This window comes from Vicugna pacos, chromosome 24, assembly GCF_048564905.1.
Source record: "Vicugna pacos chromosome 24, VicPac4, whole genome shotgun sequence".
NCBI lineage: Eukaryota > Metazoa > Chordata > Mammalia > Artiodactyla > Camelidae > Vicugna > Vicugna pacos.
The window spans coordinates 26256295-26271802 of record NC_133010.1 but is presented as its reverse complement, the minus strand read 5'-3'; the positions used below and the strand labels follow the sequence as shown (position 1 = coordinate 26271802).

The window sequence follows — 15508 nt, the reverse complement described above, 5'->3', positions numbered from 1 at the left end:
GCGCCCGGCCCTACGCCCAGCGGCGGGAAAGGGAGGGGGCGCCGTGGGGCTGGCACAGACGGTCACGGGCCGGGGAGAGGACCGACGGACGCACGCCCGGACTAGTGGCTGGAGAGGGCTGCCCGAGCATGTGAGGCCAGCACTCACTTCAGCCTGTATGTTGGGAAGATGCGCTCTTTCCACCGCCAGCAGGTAGATAAAGGCCGTTGAGAACGGCAGTTCTTCCCCACAACCCTGGGAATTTGCTTTTTAAGACGATTCCAGAGGGACGAAGTTGGAGCCCGCTGGGTGAGATGATCCACAAGGTACTTTCGCCTTGGAAATGGTGACCTAATGCCAAAGTCTTGAGCTAGAAAGAGCCTTAAATGCCTGTATTCCCCTTGGTTGACTGGAAAAAAAGAGGAAGAATGGAAAAGGCTGATTGGCTACGGGGGTAAACTGCATCATTGATGTTAGTCCGTTTTTGTAGAAGTAAATTAGGCTATATTTTTTAAATCATCCCTGAAAATTATCCTAAAGAAATAATTGAGTGTACACACATTGAACGAACTTATTCTTGGCATTACTTACTGATTAAACGAATTATAAAACACCAGTGCCATGGGCTAAATCAGCTATTAAAAAATTATACCGTAGGGCAGAGGTTCTCAAACTGTGTAGTCTCGGGACCCCTTTACCCTCTTGAAAATTAATGAGGGCTCCGAAGAGGTTTTGCTTATGTGTGCTACACTTAGCAAAACTTTTGAAATTAAAACTGAGAAATTAAGCAAATATTTAATATTTCATTTAAAAATAAGACTCCAAAAAATAAAAATAGACCTCATTACATAGTAACATGAATACATAGTTTATGAAAAATATATATTCCAAGACAAAAAAAAGAGTGGCATTGTTTTACATTTGTGTATTTAATGTCAGATAATAGAAAGCAGCTAGATTTTCGTATCTGCTTTCGCATTCAAACTGTTGCAATATCATGTATTATGTACTCTCTTAAAAAACCATACTGTGAGAGAATGAGAAGGCAAATAATGTATTGGGATTAAAATAAGAATAGTTTTGAGCTCAGGAACTACCTGAAAAGATCTTGGGACCTCCAGCATCTTCCAGGGCACATTCTGAGAACAAGCTTGTAGATATATACCATTGACATGGAAACATAATCATGGTATGTCAACATTTAAAGTGGTGTATATATTTTTAAATGGCTAATATTAAAAACTGTGTACAGTTATTTTTAAAGGCCTGGAAAGAGAACCATGGTGTGAGGAGTGCTTATCTCTTGGGGAGATTACAAATGGCTTTTGTTGTTTTTTCTTTCGGCTTGCCTGCATTTTCTGGTGTCTTTGCCTGTATTACTTTGGTAATAAGAAAAAAGATACAGCTATTTTTAATCCAAAGAACCTCTTTGATAGGCCTTAGGAGGTCCAGTGGCGGCTGAGCCCTGACGGCTGTCCAGTGGTTCTGGATCTGTGGCTGGCTATTTGGGAATTTGAGAACTGCAGGGGTTATTGTAGTGACCTTTTTATCTTACCAGAAGCCATTATCATCAATGCAATAAAGCCCCTTGATGAAAAGGTCAAATGCCACTGAGTCACCTAACCCTCAGTCAGATAAAGACATGTCAGCGATTGACTCTCACGCAAGCACAGTACAGATGCGACTCATTTTCTTTTGCAGCTAACAAATTGCTATAAATTTACTGCCCTAAAGCAACACAAGTGTATTACCTGGAAGTCAGAAGTCCTAAAACCAGGGTCAGTTAGAAGAGCTGTATTCCCTCTGGAGGTTCTAGGGGAGAAAGCACTTCCGGAAGCCACTGCCTTCCTCGTCCTGTCCCCCGTCCTCAGATGCACAGCCAGCAGCAAAGCCTTCAAACCCATATCCCCTCTCCTCCTCTGCACCTCGTCCCCGCCCCCCCCCACACACACTGGCTCTTTGACCCTGACCCTCCTGCCTCCTCTTATAAGGACCCTTGTAGTGACACGGGGCCCACCCAGGTAATCCAGGATCACCTCCCATCGCGAGAGCCTTCATTTAATCACATCTCCCAGGCCCTTTCTCCATGTACGGTAACACCCACAGATGTTAGGGATTAGGATGCGGACATCTTTGTGGGCTGGGCGGTGGGTAAGAGAGCTTGGGGAGGGGGCACTATGTGCTCAGCATAGAAGGATAACAAGGACAACTGTATGTAGTTTGTGAGCACCTCACACCCGAGGACTCACTCCTGAAGGTGGTGAGTTATACACTCCTCACCTCCGGGCCTCCCCTTCCCCTAGCCAATGCACCCCAGGAGAGAGGGAGAAAAGGGGAGCCCAAGTCACTCCAGTTTGGTCTGGATTCTCCACTTCGGAGCTCCAGCCACTGGTCCCTTACAGGAGCCTGGGCTGAGCCCGGACCAGCCTGCAGGAGGCAGGCGGGAAGCTCGGGCCTGGCAGATGGGGCGCCGCTGTCTCCCATTCAGATCTGGGGACGAAGGTCCCTGGAGGAGAAACCTCCTTTCTCTGCTCTCTCACCTTCCTTCTTCCCTCCGGGCTGGGTCATGGGAATTACTGCAAACCATCAAAAGAATGCGGAAAGAATAACTTCCGCAGGCTTCCAGCGCTTCCTGCTCTAAGCAAAAAGAAATGGAGAAGACCTGGAGGATAGTTCTGTTTTGTTTGGCTTTATTTTGAGTTCTCAGGATCTCTGTAATTCCCTCCGCAGTGAACGATCGTTAATCCACCAGACAAAGGTAACACTCAGGCAGGCTTTTCTGAGGCTCAGAGCCCAGCAGACCTCTGGGAAGGCGGGCAGCCCCGCCTGTGGGGAGAAAGTGCTATTTCAGCAGAAGATGTTTGCACTGAGATATTTACAAATCCAGGGCTATTGAGATATTTACAAATCGTTCTCAAACGTTTCTAAGGCTTCTCAAAATCCAATATTGACTCACAGCTCACTGCTGCTGACCAAATTAAGTCCAAACTTTGTGACTTATTTAAAATATTTAGTCCTTTCTTTTCATTTCAGCTTTTCCCTTTCTTCTGATCACAGAGAACTGAAAAACTACAGAACTTTATGAGAGCCCCTGGCCTTTTTAGCCCCTGGAGATTGCCCCTCGTTTCATGAACATTCTTTGTCTTTTTTAGTCACATATATTAACATATGTTTGAAAAAAATGAGATTATGCAAAGAACGCTTTACTGCAACTTGCCCTCTTCCCACTTGGCATGTCTAGAACATCTCTTCACACCAGTAGACATAGGTCTCTTTTTCATGTTACACAGATCCTCCCCAGAAAGCCAAGATGCTCTGTTTTCATGCTTCATACTTTCCACTCCTGTATTCTGCACATTTTTCTTTTTGCTTGAGACAGGATTTATTTATTTTGGGTTTCTTAAACCCTGTCCAATCTTTACTATTATTATTTCTTCTTTACTGGAGGTACTGGGGGTTGAACCCAGAACCTGGTGCGTGCTAAGCCTGCGCTCTACCACTGAGCTATACCCTCCCCCTCCCCCCGGTCCTCTCTTTACAGCCTATTCAAATATCAGGTATCACCTCACATGACAACACAGTGCCTTGCACACAGTAGGTGCCCAACCAATGCTCATCAAAGGAATTGATTAGATGAATGACTCGCCCAGCTTATGTCCCTGGCAGCCTCTGAGCTCCTAAAGCATTTATTTGCATGAACCTTTCACTATTCGTGTATATATATTTAACTAATTTCGGAGACTTCCTCAGGGCAGGAATCGTGTCATGAATGCATCGTTTGACTGTGTACAGGGACTTGGAGGCTCTTGGAAGTCTCTCAAAGACTAGAATGTGTGGGCTCAAGCTGAACTGGCCAAATGACAGCAGTAATGAAGAGGTGAAACAATTCGTGAAAAAGATAAGGCTGCGCAGAGCCTGGATACTTCGAGAGACTAGGAAAAGCAGAAATCAGTGGGCCTAAAATAATCGGAAGGGTTCCTGGAGGCTTGGGCTGACGGGGAGGTCAGATTGACAAAGCAGAGGAGAGGGAGACCCAGGGTGAGGCAGAGGGACAGAAGATGGCCGGCTGGAGGAGGAGGGTCCCAACAGCACACCACGCAGGACGGCTCCCAGTCCCTGAGGGTGGAGCTGCACCCGGGTGACAGGAGAGGTGCTCTTGGTACCCCAGGAACTTAACATTGCAGGCTCACATGCACACATGTGTGTTAAAATTCACGTAACATGAAATACCATTCTAAAGTGTACACTTCAGTGGCATGTAGAACAGTCACAATGTTCAGCAGCCATCACCACTGTCAAATTCCTGGACATTTTTATCACCCCAAAAGGAAACTCGGCAGCCATTAAGCAGTCACACGACACTCCCACCCCTGAGCAACCACTAGCCTATTTTCTGTCTCCAAGGGTTTGCATTATCCTTGTGCAACTCTGAGAAATAACCTTCACAAAGGTCTCCCTCACCCACAAACTCAGCTACTAATCAGTTTGTTCACTGCTCCTAAATATTGCGATTTTTTTAAAACAAAGTACTGAGGATACACAAATTTAAAGACTGTTGACTTTTAACTGTTCCTTTGAAAGCTTACTATACTGCATAAAACTACTATAATGTAGTTTTCCTCTCAAGGGACGGAAAGTGCAAAAATAAGGAAGAAGAAAATCTATTCAAAATAAGGAACCCTGGATAGCTTACATTGCCACATTACTTCCTTTTATTTTTCATTAGTATTTAAAAAAGGAAGGGAGGGAGGGAGGAAGGAAGGAAAGAAGGAAGGAAGGAAGGAAGGAAGGAAGGAAGGAAGGAAGGAAGGAAGGAAGGAAGGAAGGAAGAAAGAAGAAAGAAAGAAAGAAAGAAAGAAAGAACCAGAAAGGGAGCGCCTGCAGGGGTGTGCGGCCAACGCCCCAGGCCCTGCAGTCAGCAGTAAACCAGTCTCTGCCCCCTGCAACTTACCCACCAGTGGAGTCCAAGCCCCATGAGTTACTCGTTTGAGAACCTTAACCCCTCCTCCGCTGGATTTTCAAAGTTCTGTGAAACTGGGTCCCACCCTCCGGAGTCTTCAGTGTGGTGACCTTGCACCCGCTGGAACTCGTGGGTGTGAACCCAGAGCGGAGAGACACCAGGACAGGTGGGACGGGCACAGGACTGGAGCAGAGCTGGCCGAGCTTTTACCCCATGGGAAGACAGAGCAGTTCTGAAGCAAGAGTTGTTTCAGGATTAAGTTGGGGAGGGCTAAACACAACAAAGCAACAAACCGAAATCAAACACCACACCGCACAAAGGCAGCTGGTTTGCTGCTCTCTACCTGTTGGCCTGTGTCTGTTGCCAACTCCGTCGGGTGCAGAGCTGTCTTTGGACTTGGCTTTTGTCTGCCTCTATGTTGAGCGGATACTGTGCTCAGTGAATGTTTCCTCCCGGTGCTAACTTATTTCAGACAGCTGGAGTCTTTGTGCTCTCTGTAGGACAAACTACTCATTCCCCCATCCCCAGCCTCCTGTGTCATTAATTTAGGGAAGAGGATGGCTTAAACACGGTTTCCATCGTAAGTGCACCTGGTTAGATTGCACCTGTCCAGACTTTCTATTCTTTTGCCCTTAATCAGTGACTTCAGCCTTTTGCCTTTAAGCCTGTTAGACTCACAGGTTCTGAGTTTTCTTTCTTCTCTTCATGCTTCTTAAAATATGGATGTCACATTCACCAAAGCATGTTGCTGCGATTCTCTTCCCTTTTTCTAAAAATAGAATTTTTGTGCTCTTGAAATATTCCAATTGGGACAGTTACAGAAGTAGTTTAACTAAAGCATTTTGAGACGGATAATTTAAAATATGCTACTATAATTGATTTTAGCAAACAGTGCTTGTATGGTGAATGTTTGCAATACTAGAATTCTTTGCCAAGAATCCTTTTCACTAAAACCTAAATGCATGGATAGTCACATACCTCAGATTCTTAGGGAAGTTATTAAAGACCAAAAAGTATGGTGCACACAGGGACTTCCTCTCATCTCCCCCTGCCGGCTTTTAGATGAATGACACCAGGATATCACTGAATTTTTAAAAATTGGCTCCAACCTTTAAAATGTGTGTTTGTGTTGGTGTCCACCTAGTCCTTTTTACCAAAGCTGTGTTCTTTCTTTCTGTGACTTCGTAGGCTTCAATGGGATAATGTACATGAATATACATAGTGAGTGTTTAATGAATATTGGTTTTATTACTGGCCCACCTACACTAGGAGCCACTGCCAAACACACACAGTTAAAAACAAAAAAAGAAGCCAACTTCACCTAAGTATGTTCTCAATAAAGCAGTAAAGATCAGTGATTTTATCAAATCTCAACCTGGGGTACATGTCTATTTAACGTTGTGTAACTAAAGGGGAGAATGCGTGCTATACTTTTGTAGCATACCCAAGAAAAATAATCAGAGAAAAAGCACTTGACCGAGTTTCTAGCCAAACTGATCTTTTCCATGGAACAACAATTTTACGTGAAAAAAAGAGACAAACTGTGGTTACTCAGATCTAGCTCTTTGGCATTTAGTCTCAACTATAAGTAAAGTGAGCCTGTGACTTTAAGGAAAACAGCCGGCAGTGTTTGTTGTCAGTGGTGTTTAGGCTTTTGAGCGAAAACCAGAATTTTGGATAATTTCTATCACTTAAGAGCTTCGTAGCTTTCATACTTAAAAAGACGTCTCTGATGAAATCAATGGTGATATTAACAAGTTGAGTGTTTGGACTGTGTAATGAACTGTGTCAACATTTGGAAGAATCATGTAATTCAGTGAATCAATATTTTTCAAATGACCAATACATGATGTTACAAAATCTATGCATTGCTGGAAAACCCATTCAACGTGCAAGATAGGCCGATGGATTTCAAGGTAGTAAGAGTTAGGTAGAGTTCATTGATGCAGTCAGATTCCACAAGGCAACTTACCTTTCAGAAACTACTCCTTGTCCTGTTTTGATGTGGAATCCAAGAATAATGACAATTATCTGAAAATCTATTAACATACTCCCTTTTCCTATTACGGATTTATAAGTCCAAATCAAGTAAACCAACCAAACCAAACCCAATCCAACCCAAAACAGAACAAATTACAGGTACACTGCAGAAAGCAAATAGGTAATTCTAGCTTTCTTCTTTTTGGCCAGATCTTGAGATTTGCAGAACTTTAAAATAATTCGTTTTTTTCATTTTTATTTTTGCAAATATGTTTTTCATAAAAATAAGCATGAAATGCATTTATTAATAAATTCTTTAAATTTGTTTTTATTTCAACAGTGGTAAATACCAGCCAATAGCTTACAGAAATGAAAGCTCACAGTTACTTTTAAGGGCTCAGAGGGGTTCTGCGATCAAAGTTTGAGAACTGATGACCCAGGTAAATGCTGTGTGAATTGTCAAGGGGCACAGTCCCCGGCACAGCACAGCTACTTACTCGATGTGCGCTGGTTGAGTCCGTGGACAGGTAAGTGTGAACCAGCAGAGGAGCTGGACACCACGCCCACCGGACACAGTTCAGACGAGCCCCCTGCTTCCTATAGGCCCACTGACGACACCGTGCTTTTTTAAGACCATCCACACCACACACAGTTTAAGTAACAAGCAAGCAAGCAAACAGTGTCAAAAACTGCACTGAGACTAGTTCCACAGCCCAGACGACATGTGAAGGGTGTCATAAAATGAAGAGGTTAATTCAGGAAAGGATTTTTAAAGCTCCTTACATTCAAATACTAATGGCTCTAAAATTATACACAGGTGGTGTTTCCAAGAAACTGAAAGCTATGGTTGTACATCCGTATGGCTGCATTTAAGGGGACAATTTTGGAGGGGAGGTGATACGAAATCTACTAAATATTCTGAAAAGTCATGACAGTGTAACAGCTTTACTAAAAAGCAGGGAAACTAGTCAGGAAGGAAAATGGAAAGGCAGGCCACAGATCAGGCGAAAACATTCATGACAGACCTCTGACAAAGGACTCGTGTGCAGAATGATCAGTAATGAAAAGACAACCCAATGGAAAATGAGCAAAGCACCTGAGGGCATGTCGCAAAGGAAGATGTGCAGATCGCCACTAAGCATAGTAGAAGATACACTCAGCCTCTTTAGTCATCAGAGAAATGCAAGTTAAAAGCACAGTAAGACAAAACTACACATCCCACCACCAGCACTAAGACTGAAGACTGACACCACCAAGTACCGATGAGGATTCAGAGCGACGGGGCCTCTCCCAGTTCCCAGCAGGGGTACAATCTGGTGCAACCACCGTGGAGACCTGTCAGTTTCTAATGAAGTCAGACATACACATACACTCTAGGACCTAGTGACGGCACCCCAAGGCAGGGGCCCAAGGGCGCTGAAAAAAGGTGTTCACAGAGACTGGTGTGTTCAGAGCAGTTTTATTCACAACAGCCCCAAATGGAACAATTCAAATGCCTACCAGCAAGAGAGTAAATAAACCAGTTTGTACAACATACTACCACTCATTAATAAAGAGGAACAGACTACTGATATACACAACAGGATGAACTGCAAAACCTTAAGCTAAAGGCGGCAGGCAGGTGTACACCATCTGATCCCATGTACATGAGGTTCAAAAACAGGTACAGGTAATACTGGGACAGGACTCAGTGTGGTGGCCTCTGGGACAGAGCCCTCTGCAAGGGCAGGAGGGAACTCCCCGGGTGACAGAAACATCAGTGTAGGCATCTGCTGGGACCTCCCAGAAAGATGTGGGCACTTCTACTGGATACAAATTACACAGTTAAAAGAACTGGTACTGCTCTTAAGCCGAGTGATGGGCACACAGGTGGTGTTTTTAACCTGTAGACATACACTGTACATGTTCACTCTATGTATCAACAACAACATTTTCCTTAAGAGCTTTTAATTGGCCACTCAGATATTTAGGTATGACACAGTTTTTAAAAATAAGCATTTAAAAACTCAATGGAGTTTAAATAAATATGCTTCATATATAATCTTAAATTCTCTGTGTAATCTACCTAAGAAAACTGGGCCCTCAAGCAAGCCAAGGCTTTATCTTTAGGTAAACAGTTTCTATCCCACTTTCTCTTATGGAGATACTGCACATCTAGTACAATTTTTTATTATTTGCAGATGTTGTATAGGATTAACATTTAATCATTGGAAAAGCCAATCTTTCTAGATATACTTTTCACTGTTTAAATGCTAATACTATGTAATTATGTGATTTAACTTTTTTTAGTTACTTGACTAATGAAATTATTTAAAATTCATTTTTAAGGTTTAAAAATTGTGACAATGCTTCTTTTAAAATACATTAAGATAAAACTACCTTATGAATTTGAAATAATCAATTTCCTCTATATAGAATTTTGGAGTTTTATGTATTAGAGATAGAATAAAAAGTATTGCTAACTATTTGAATAACTATTTTGGATAAAGAAAAGTATGTATTTAGCATTCTCAGCTCCTAGAATAACTATAATTCTTAAGTCTATTAAAATTAGCTTCAAGGGGTCTTTGCTTGAGATTTCTGCAGCTAAGACTGCAGCATGTCTAATACTTAAAACTCATTTTTGAGACCTCATTACTGAATAGACTTGGGTTTGAAAGGCCAGTTCCTTGAGAGGTTGTTTCCCTAAAATGAGTATTCCTGCAATTTTGCTAGCTGCCCAAGTGAACACTAGTGTCTGGTTTAGAGTCATGTAGGATTGGAAAATAAAAAAAAACACCACTTATCACACATTTCACTCTTATTTTTTCTATAAAAATATAACTCTTTATTAAATAACATGCACAAATATCAACTAGTCATTTATTAAACAGATATGATTTAGAACAAGATTTAAAGAAATACAAATCCTTAGGTACAATTTAGTATCTTGTTCATGGTATTTGAATAGTTTTTAAAAAATTCACTGATTAAACTAGTCATCCTTTATTTTTCTTTTAGAATCCTCTATCATTTAGGCATATACGCCATTCTAAGTTTTTTCAGCCATTTCAGAGCTTTAGAACATCTTTGAAATATCAAGAGCCCTTAACTTACTTACTTAAGTACCAATTCCCACGGAGAAGGCATTCGCTTTTCGGTCGAGCTGTCCGATTAGCTCTGAGCCACTTTACAAAGGAACTCTGCAGAAGCAGAATCGCAGCAGACGGGCTCCAGCAATGGGAGGTGCCATGGAAGAGGGTGAGGACAGAGGTCAGCACTGCAAAGCTGGGATGACTGAAATGCCAGGTTTCTGCTTGCTTGCTTTTTCTCTTCTGTAGCTTGTTCTGTTTGGCCAGTGATTTTTCTTCCCAGCACCCCCACCACCCACCGCCTTCCCTGGTTGAACCATTAGAACAAAATGCTGTATAAACTTACCCTTCTCATATTTTCTATGACTTCAATGCTCAATAATCTGGTTTTTTTTATTTTAGGCAAAAGTATAAACAAAATTTGCACTAAGTTTTTCATATTAAAAAGTATTGCTTTTATAAATTATCTTAATGCTCCCAGCCTTAATAAACTTAACTTCAACAAAACCAGTGCTTCAAAATCTACCCTGCCTTTCTTGGCCCCGTTTATCCAATAAAAAAGGCCAAAATCTTTCATCTAAAGTTCTAAAGACTACTACATCCAATCTTTATAATAAAGTCCTTGCACTGTGTCTTTTTCACATGTGCTGTTTTATTGCGCATGCCAAGTACAGTATGAGTTAAAATATAAATTGACATAAAAATTCAAAAATCCCTAAGCTTAATATATACCTTTGCACTCAAAAACTTCTGTCTTTCCCATTAGGTGGGATTTTCAACTTGTAAACTGAATTTAAATCACTTTATTCCTCATTTATTCTTTTTATTTTTCTGTATCAGAATAAAAAACATCCAGTATTATTTTATAACTGAAAAAAGTATTGTGGAAAGTTCTGAAAATTTTATCTCATATACTTATGATGAATTTTACATATATCTTAATTTTCCTTTGAAAAATATTTAATAAGTTTAGCAGCAGGTTTCAGATCTGAAATATTCCTGAATATTTAATTTATATCATGTTATAGGAGAAACTGGTCTAAGTATATTGCTAATTATTTTATTAAAAACAGCATACCAAATCTTATTTTAATTATAAAATTCTGAAAATTATATGTTTTGCATCTTGACACAAGGAAAGAAATGTACAACATATTAATCAATTTTTCATAAACATTGCAGACATCAATTAGAATATGCCTATTTCTTTTACTTATTTTGACTATCAAATATCTTTTTTGATTTGAGTACTCAGTGTTTATTTTAAAAGTGCAAAGGTTATTAAGCTTAAAACATTATATTTAAGCAATGTAAAAAAGTTTTACAATGATTTAACATGACCAATAAAATTTATTAAACATATTTACATATATTCACAGATTCTTTCATACTTGAGTATTAAAATAAACATTTACAATTTCACAATTTTCATTCAAAGGCATTTTGGGGGGGAGGAGAACAGGCTCTACTGTGAGATGAAAAACGAGCTATTTTTTTGCATGACTAATTCTAAATAAAATGGCCAACACAGTAAGTCAGTGCTACCCCGGGAGACCAGCATGGAACACCTCACACTACCTCGGGCGTCGCTGTGGAGAGTTAAGCTACAGGAAGCATGCAGTACGGCTACGCCACCCTCTGTGGTTGTGGGGATGGAAACAAGCTAACTCAAACACGCATGCCTTATTTAAAAGTTCCGCTACCCGAACACACGATCACTACACTCCATACGAACTACACTTTGGTCCAATAAAACATCAGACGGAACAGTTTTACAATTATTTCTTTGTATATTTTGACTACCAATCCCTTTGTATATATTTTGACCATTAATTACAAGATTTACATCTGCACAATATGTATAAAATAAGTTATTAAAAAGGAAGACAATATTAAAACTTTCGAAAAGAAAGCTATACAATTAACTTACAGATATAATAAAACTGAAGAAATTCTGTGCCAAGTTTTTCTTCCACATTAGAAACTATTCGGTAGGAATTGAACCTTTTAGTTTACTGATACATTATAATAAAACTTGAAAGCAATTTGAATGCTAGTGGTTATCCTGTACTTAGAGTGCTAACAACTTCCAGCGCCGTTAGCAGGTTCTCAGCTTCTTAAATACCTACCACAGTCTGCCAACGTGCTCTAACGCGATAGTGACCTTTCATCAATATAAATAATAGTTTTCAATTAGAAACTGGATCTAAGATCCGAAATACATCTTTTCATTTTTAATAAAATGACAGTGTTTACTACATAACCAACTTTTGCTGAACTCTACTAATAATTGTGAAGGCATAATATTGTATTTTTGTCAAAGGCAGTATTCCACAGTATAACACTCTTGAGCCTCATCCGTTTACCACCGCCGCCAGGAAGCAACGGCTGCTATATGGGGGTCAATTCAAAGTCATCATTAACATCAACGAGGGGAACGTAAAACTCCTGAATCTCATAAATGCTGAGTGATTTGTAGGTGGCAGGGTCAAGTTCCTGGAGTTTGAGCTGCCATTCTAATCTCTGGACGGCATTTAAAGCTGCAGCTTCGTGTTGTTGCCTCATTAAAAGACAGGTCTATTTAAAAGAAGAGGAAAATTAACTGATTATTCTATTAGATTTGTTTAAAAATGAATCTCATGCACTGTTTCTGGAGGGCGTCAGATGGATATTCCAGGGGTATTTACAGCTGAGTTACACATCCATTTCTGTTTTTCCCTCTGTCTCTAAACCAAATATTTCTGGATCTGCAACTGCACACTTACCCCCCAGACTCTAATTTGAAACTGTGCTTTCAAACAGTAACATTTCAAATTATCAGAAAAATCATGAAAATCTAAGGAGACGTGATTTCTGAAATGATTCAAAACCTCAAACCAAGTAGTTTTCTTTATAAATTATTTACAAACATATTCCTTCTCCTCTTGTCTGCCCGCTCTTTCCCACGTTGGGACGTAACCAGTCTCGTATGCGAAGGTCCCCATTAGAAACTGTGTTCTCTGTGGCAATGCACCTTTTACACTAAACTGGACCTGAGAAACAGGCAGGCTTTCTTTTTATCTTCCGCAGTGTGGCGCGCAGAGTGAAGATTACGACTAACCAGCATATCCTTCCCTAAGCATTCCTCCCTAACACAGTGCGATTTCTGTTCATGGAGGGGAAGCCTCCAAAGTGAACTTGTAAACATACATACCTTTAGTTTGTCAAATTTATCATCCACATCTTGTAACCAAGACATGAACTGTCTTGCATTAAAGCGATCCCTCACAGAAGTTTTACTGTCATCAGACTGAAAGAGAACATTAAAAGTAGTTGGATATTATAAATAACTCACTTTACAATCTATATATGCCATTATGTCTTTTTATAGTATATTCTTTTAAGGAATGATGGAAATATATTTCAAAAAAAGGGTAAAATATAATTTGAATATTTAAAAATTTTGATAAGCACTTGTTTCCATATTAAGTAGATAGATTAGTTACTCGAATTATTAGGATGCTGGGTTTCATTATTAATTAAATAGAATCCTACCTCTCTGTGAGTCAAAACTGTTTCTCAAAAAAGCATGTCATATGAAGCATTATGCCCATGACATTCTTCTTAAAGTATAATTGATTACAAAATTAATTTTAATGTTACACTTCACCACATGCAGGGAGAAAAAGCACTGAGGTGGGAGACAGGCCTCTGAAGTTGCCATCATTTTCAGGACTAACACTTTGGTATTCTTTTAAGACAGGCTACGTTCAAATGTCAGCTTTCTATCTTACTGTGCAATTTCGAACTAATTATGTACCCTTTCAATTTTCTATTCTGTAAAATGGGATAAGAGCATTTCTTTTAATCCTGTTTTGAGAATTAAGAGTGTCTACAGCCCTGTTCTAGCACAGGGACACGTGGGAAGCACCGGATCCAATAAACATACGCTACAGCTACGCCCGCCAGTGCTGTCCAAGCGACATCCAGGGAGCACACAGCCCCACAATCACACCACTCACATTTTTAGCTGTTATCACTTCCTCCTTGGTCCTCACGTAAGATGTTTTGACTATTTTAAATTTTATTACTGAAACTCTAAAGCCTGCTGGACAAGGATGGGTAACGGTTCCACAGTTGTCCTCAAGAGGTTGACAAGTCCTCCTGCTCAACTATTAGGTCGATTGTGGCCTGATCCTCTTTAGTCTCTAACTTGGGGATCATTCTGACGTTTACTGGCAAAATTCACTAGCTGTTAGAAATTTTCTTTATAACCCATCTGGGACTCTTTTATTTTTTTTTTTACAGATGACAAAAATAAAGCATAGAAAGAACTAAGTAACTTTGTAATATTTCCAAATCCTTTGTGTTTCTATACATTATCTAATTTAAAACAGCATTCCCTAGTCTTTTTTTTTTTTCCGGCGATAATCCTTCATTGTCTGTGTTTAGTTTTGTATTCTTATGACCAATATTTTCATTCTGGTTTATGAGGCACAACAAAATTCTGACAACTGATGTCTGGTTCTGAATTCATGTGATTTATAAATGGCAATACACTTTTTTCAAGATACAGCTACAGTTTTTCACAATTATGTTAATTTATCCCCACAGTGTCTTAAGATTCACACAGCAGCCTGGCCTGACTCCAGCCCTGTCACACTGAGCCTCCCTCTGCACGAGCAGCTTCCCAGTCATTCCAAGGTCAGAACGTCTAAACTCCACTTCAGAGACAAGTTACAAGTTACCTATAAACTGACATTACCCTGAACACATACATACCTGTTCCACAATCATCTGCTGTGTTAATACAGACCTAATGTTCAGAGGCTATTAGAAAACAGAGGGCAGGTGATCTGGAAGTAGTCCGGTCTGAAAGAGTCGCGTGCCCCTCTGGGCCCGGCCCACGGTGCGCTGCCTAAGGAGCAGCGCGGGAGCCGCGGGCTGCACTCGGCGCACTCACCTGGGCGTCCAGCGGCACGCTGTACACCTCCGCGTCCAGGAGGACCGTGCACGCGCTAAACGGCAGCGTCTGATTGGCCAGTGTTCTTGCAGCTCTGTAATGAACTCGAAGGACCTCCTGCTCATTGGATACAATGAGTTTTTCCTAGTTGAACGAAGAATTAAAAACAACAGTTCTTCAACCACTTGTTTTTCTAATGAAATAAAATTACTTAACGTGCTCAAGAACCAGAATCTCAGAGTAGCTTTTCCTTCATAGTAAGCTTGAGAAATTAGAGAACTCCAAGCGTTCTGAAAGTAAATTTTCTTTTCAAAACTGGCACTCTCTTTTTAAAAATTATAAAGTGTAAAATTACGGCTTTTAGTATAGTTGTCCCTTAGTATTTCCAGGGGATTGGTTCCAGGACCCCTGTGGACACCAAAATCCATGGATGTGCAAGTCCCTTATATAATATTTGCATATAATCTATGCACATATTCCCATATACTTTTAAGTCATCTCTAGACTACCTGTAATACCTAATACAATGTGAATGCTATATAAATCACTGCTGTTGTTTGGCAAATTCAAGTTCTG

At 40.4% G+C, this 15508-nt stretch overlaps 1 protein-coding gene across 8 annotated transcripts in view; it reads right to left on the bottom strand.

The window, feature by feature from the left end:
- Positions 1-8362: 8362 nt before the first annotated feature.
- ANKRD12 (ankyrin repeat domain 12) overlaps positions 8363-15508 on the bottom strand; it is a 109107-nt gene continuing 101961 nt past the window's right edge. For all 8 annotated transcript variants that reach the window (XM_072949250.1, XM_072949255.1, XM_072949257.1 and 5 more), the window contains 3 exons: positions 14933-15076; positions 13184-13279; positions 8363-12567 (listed from right to left, as the gene is read on the bottom strand). In XM_072949250.1, coding sequence (XP_072805351.1) covers positions 12382-12567; positions 13184-13279; positions 14933-15076 — 426 coding nt within the window. In that variant the 3' untranslated portion in view covers positions 8363-12381. The remainder of the gene's footprint in view (positions 12568-13183; positions 13280-14932; positions 15077-15508) is intronic.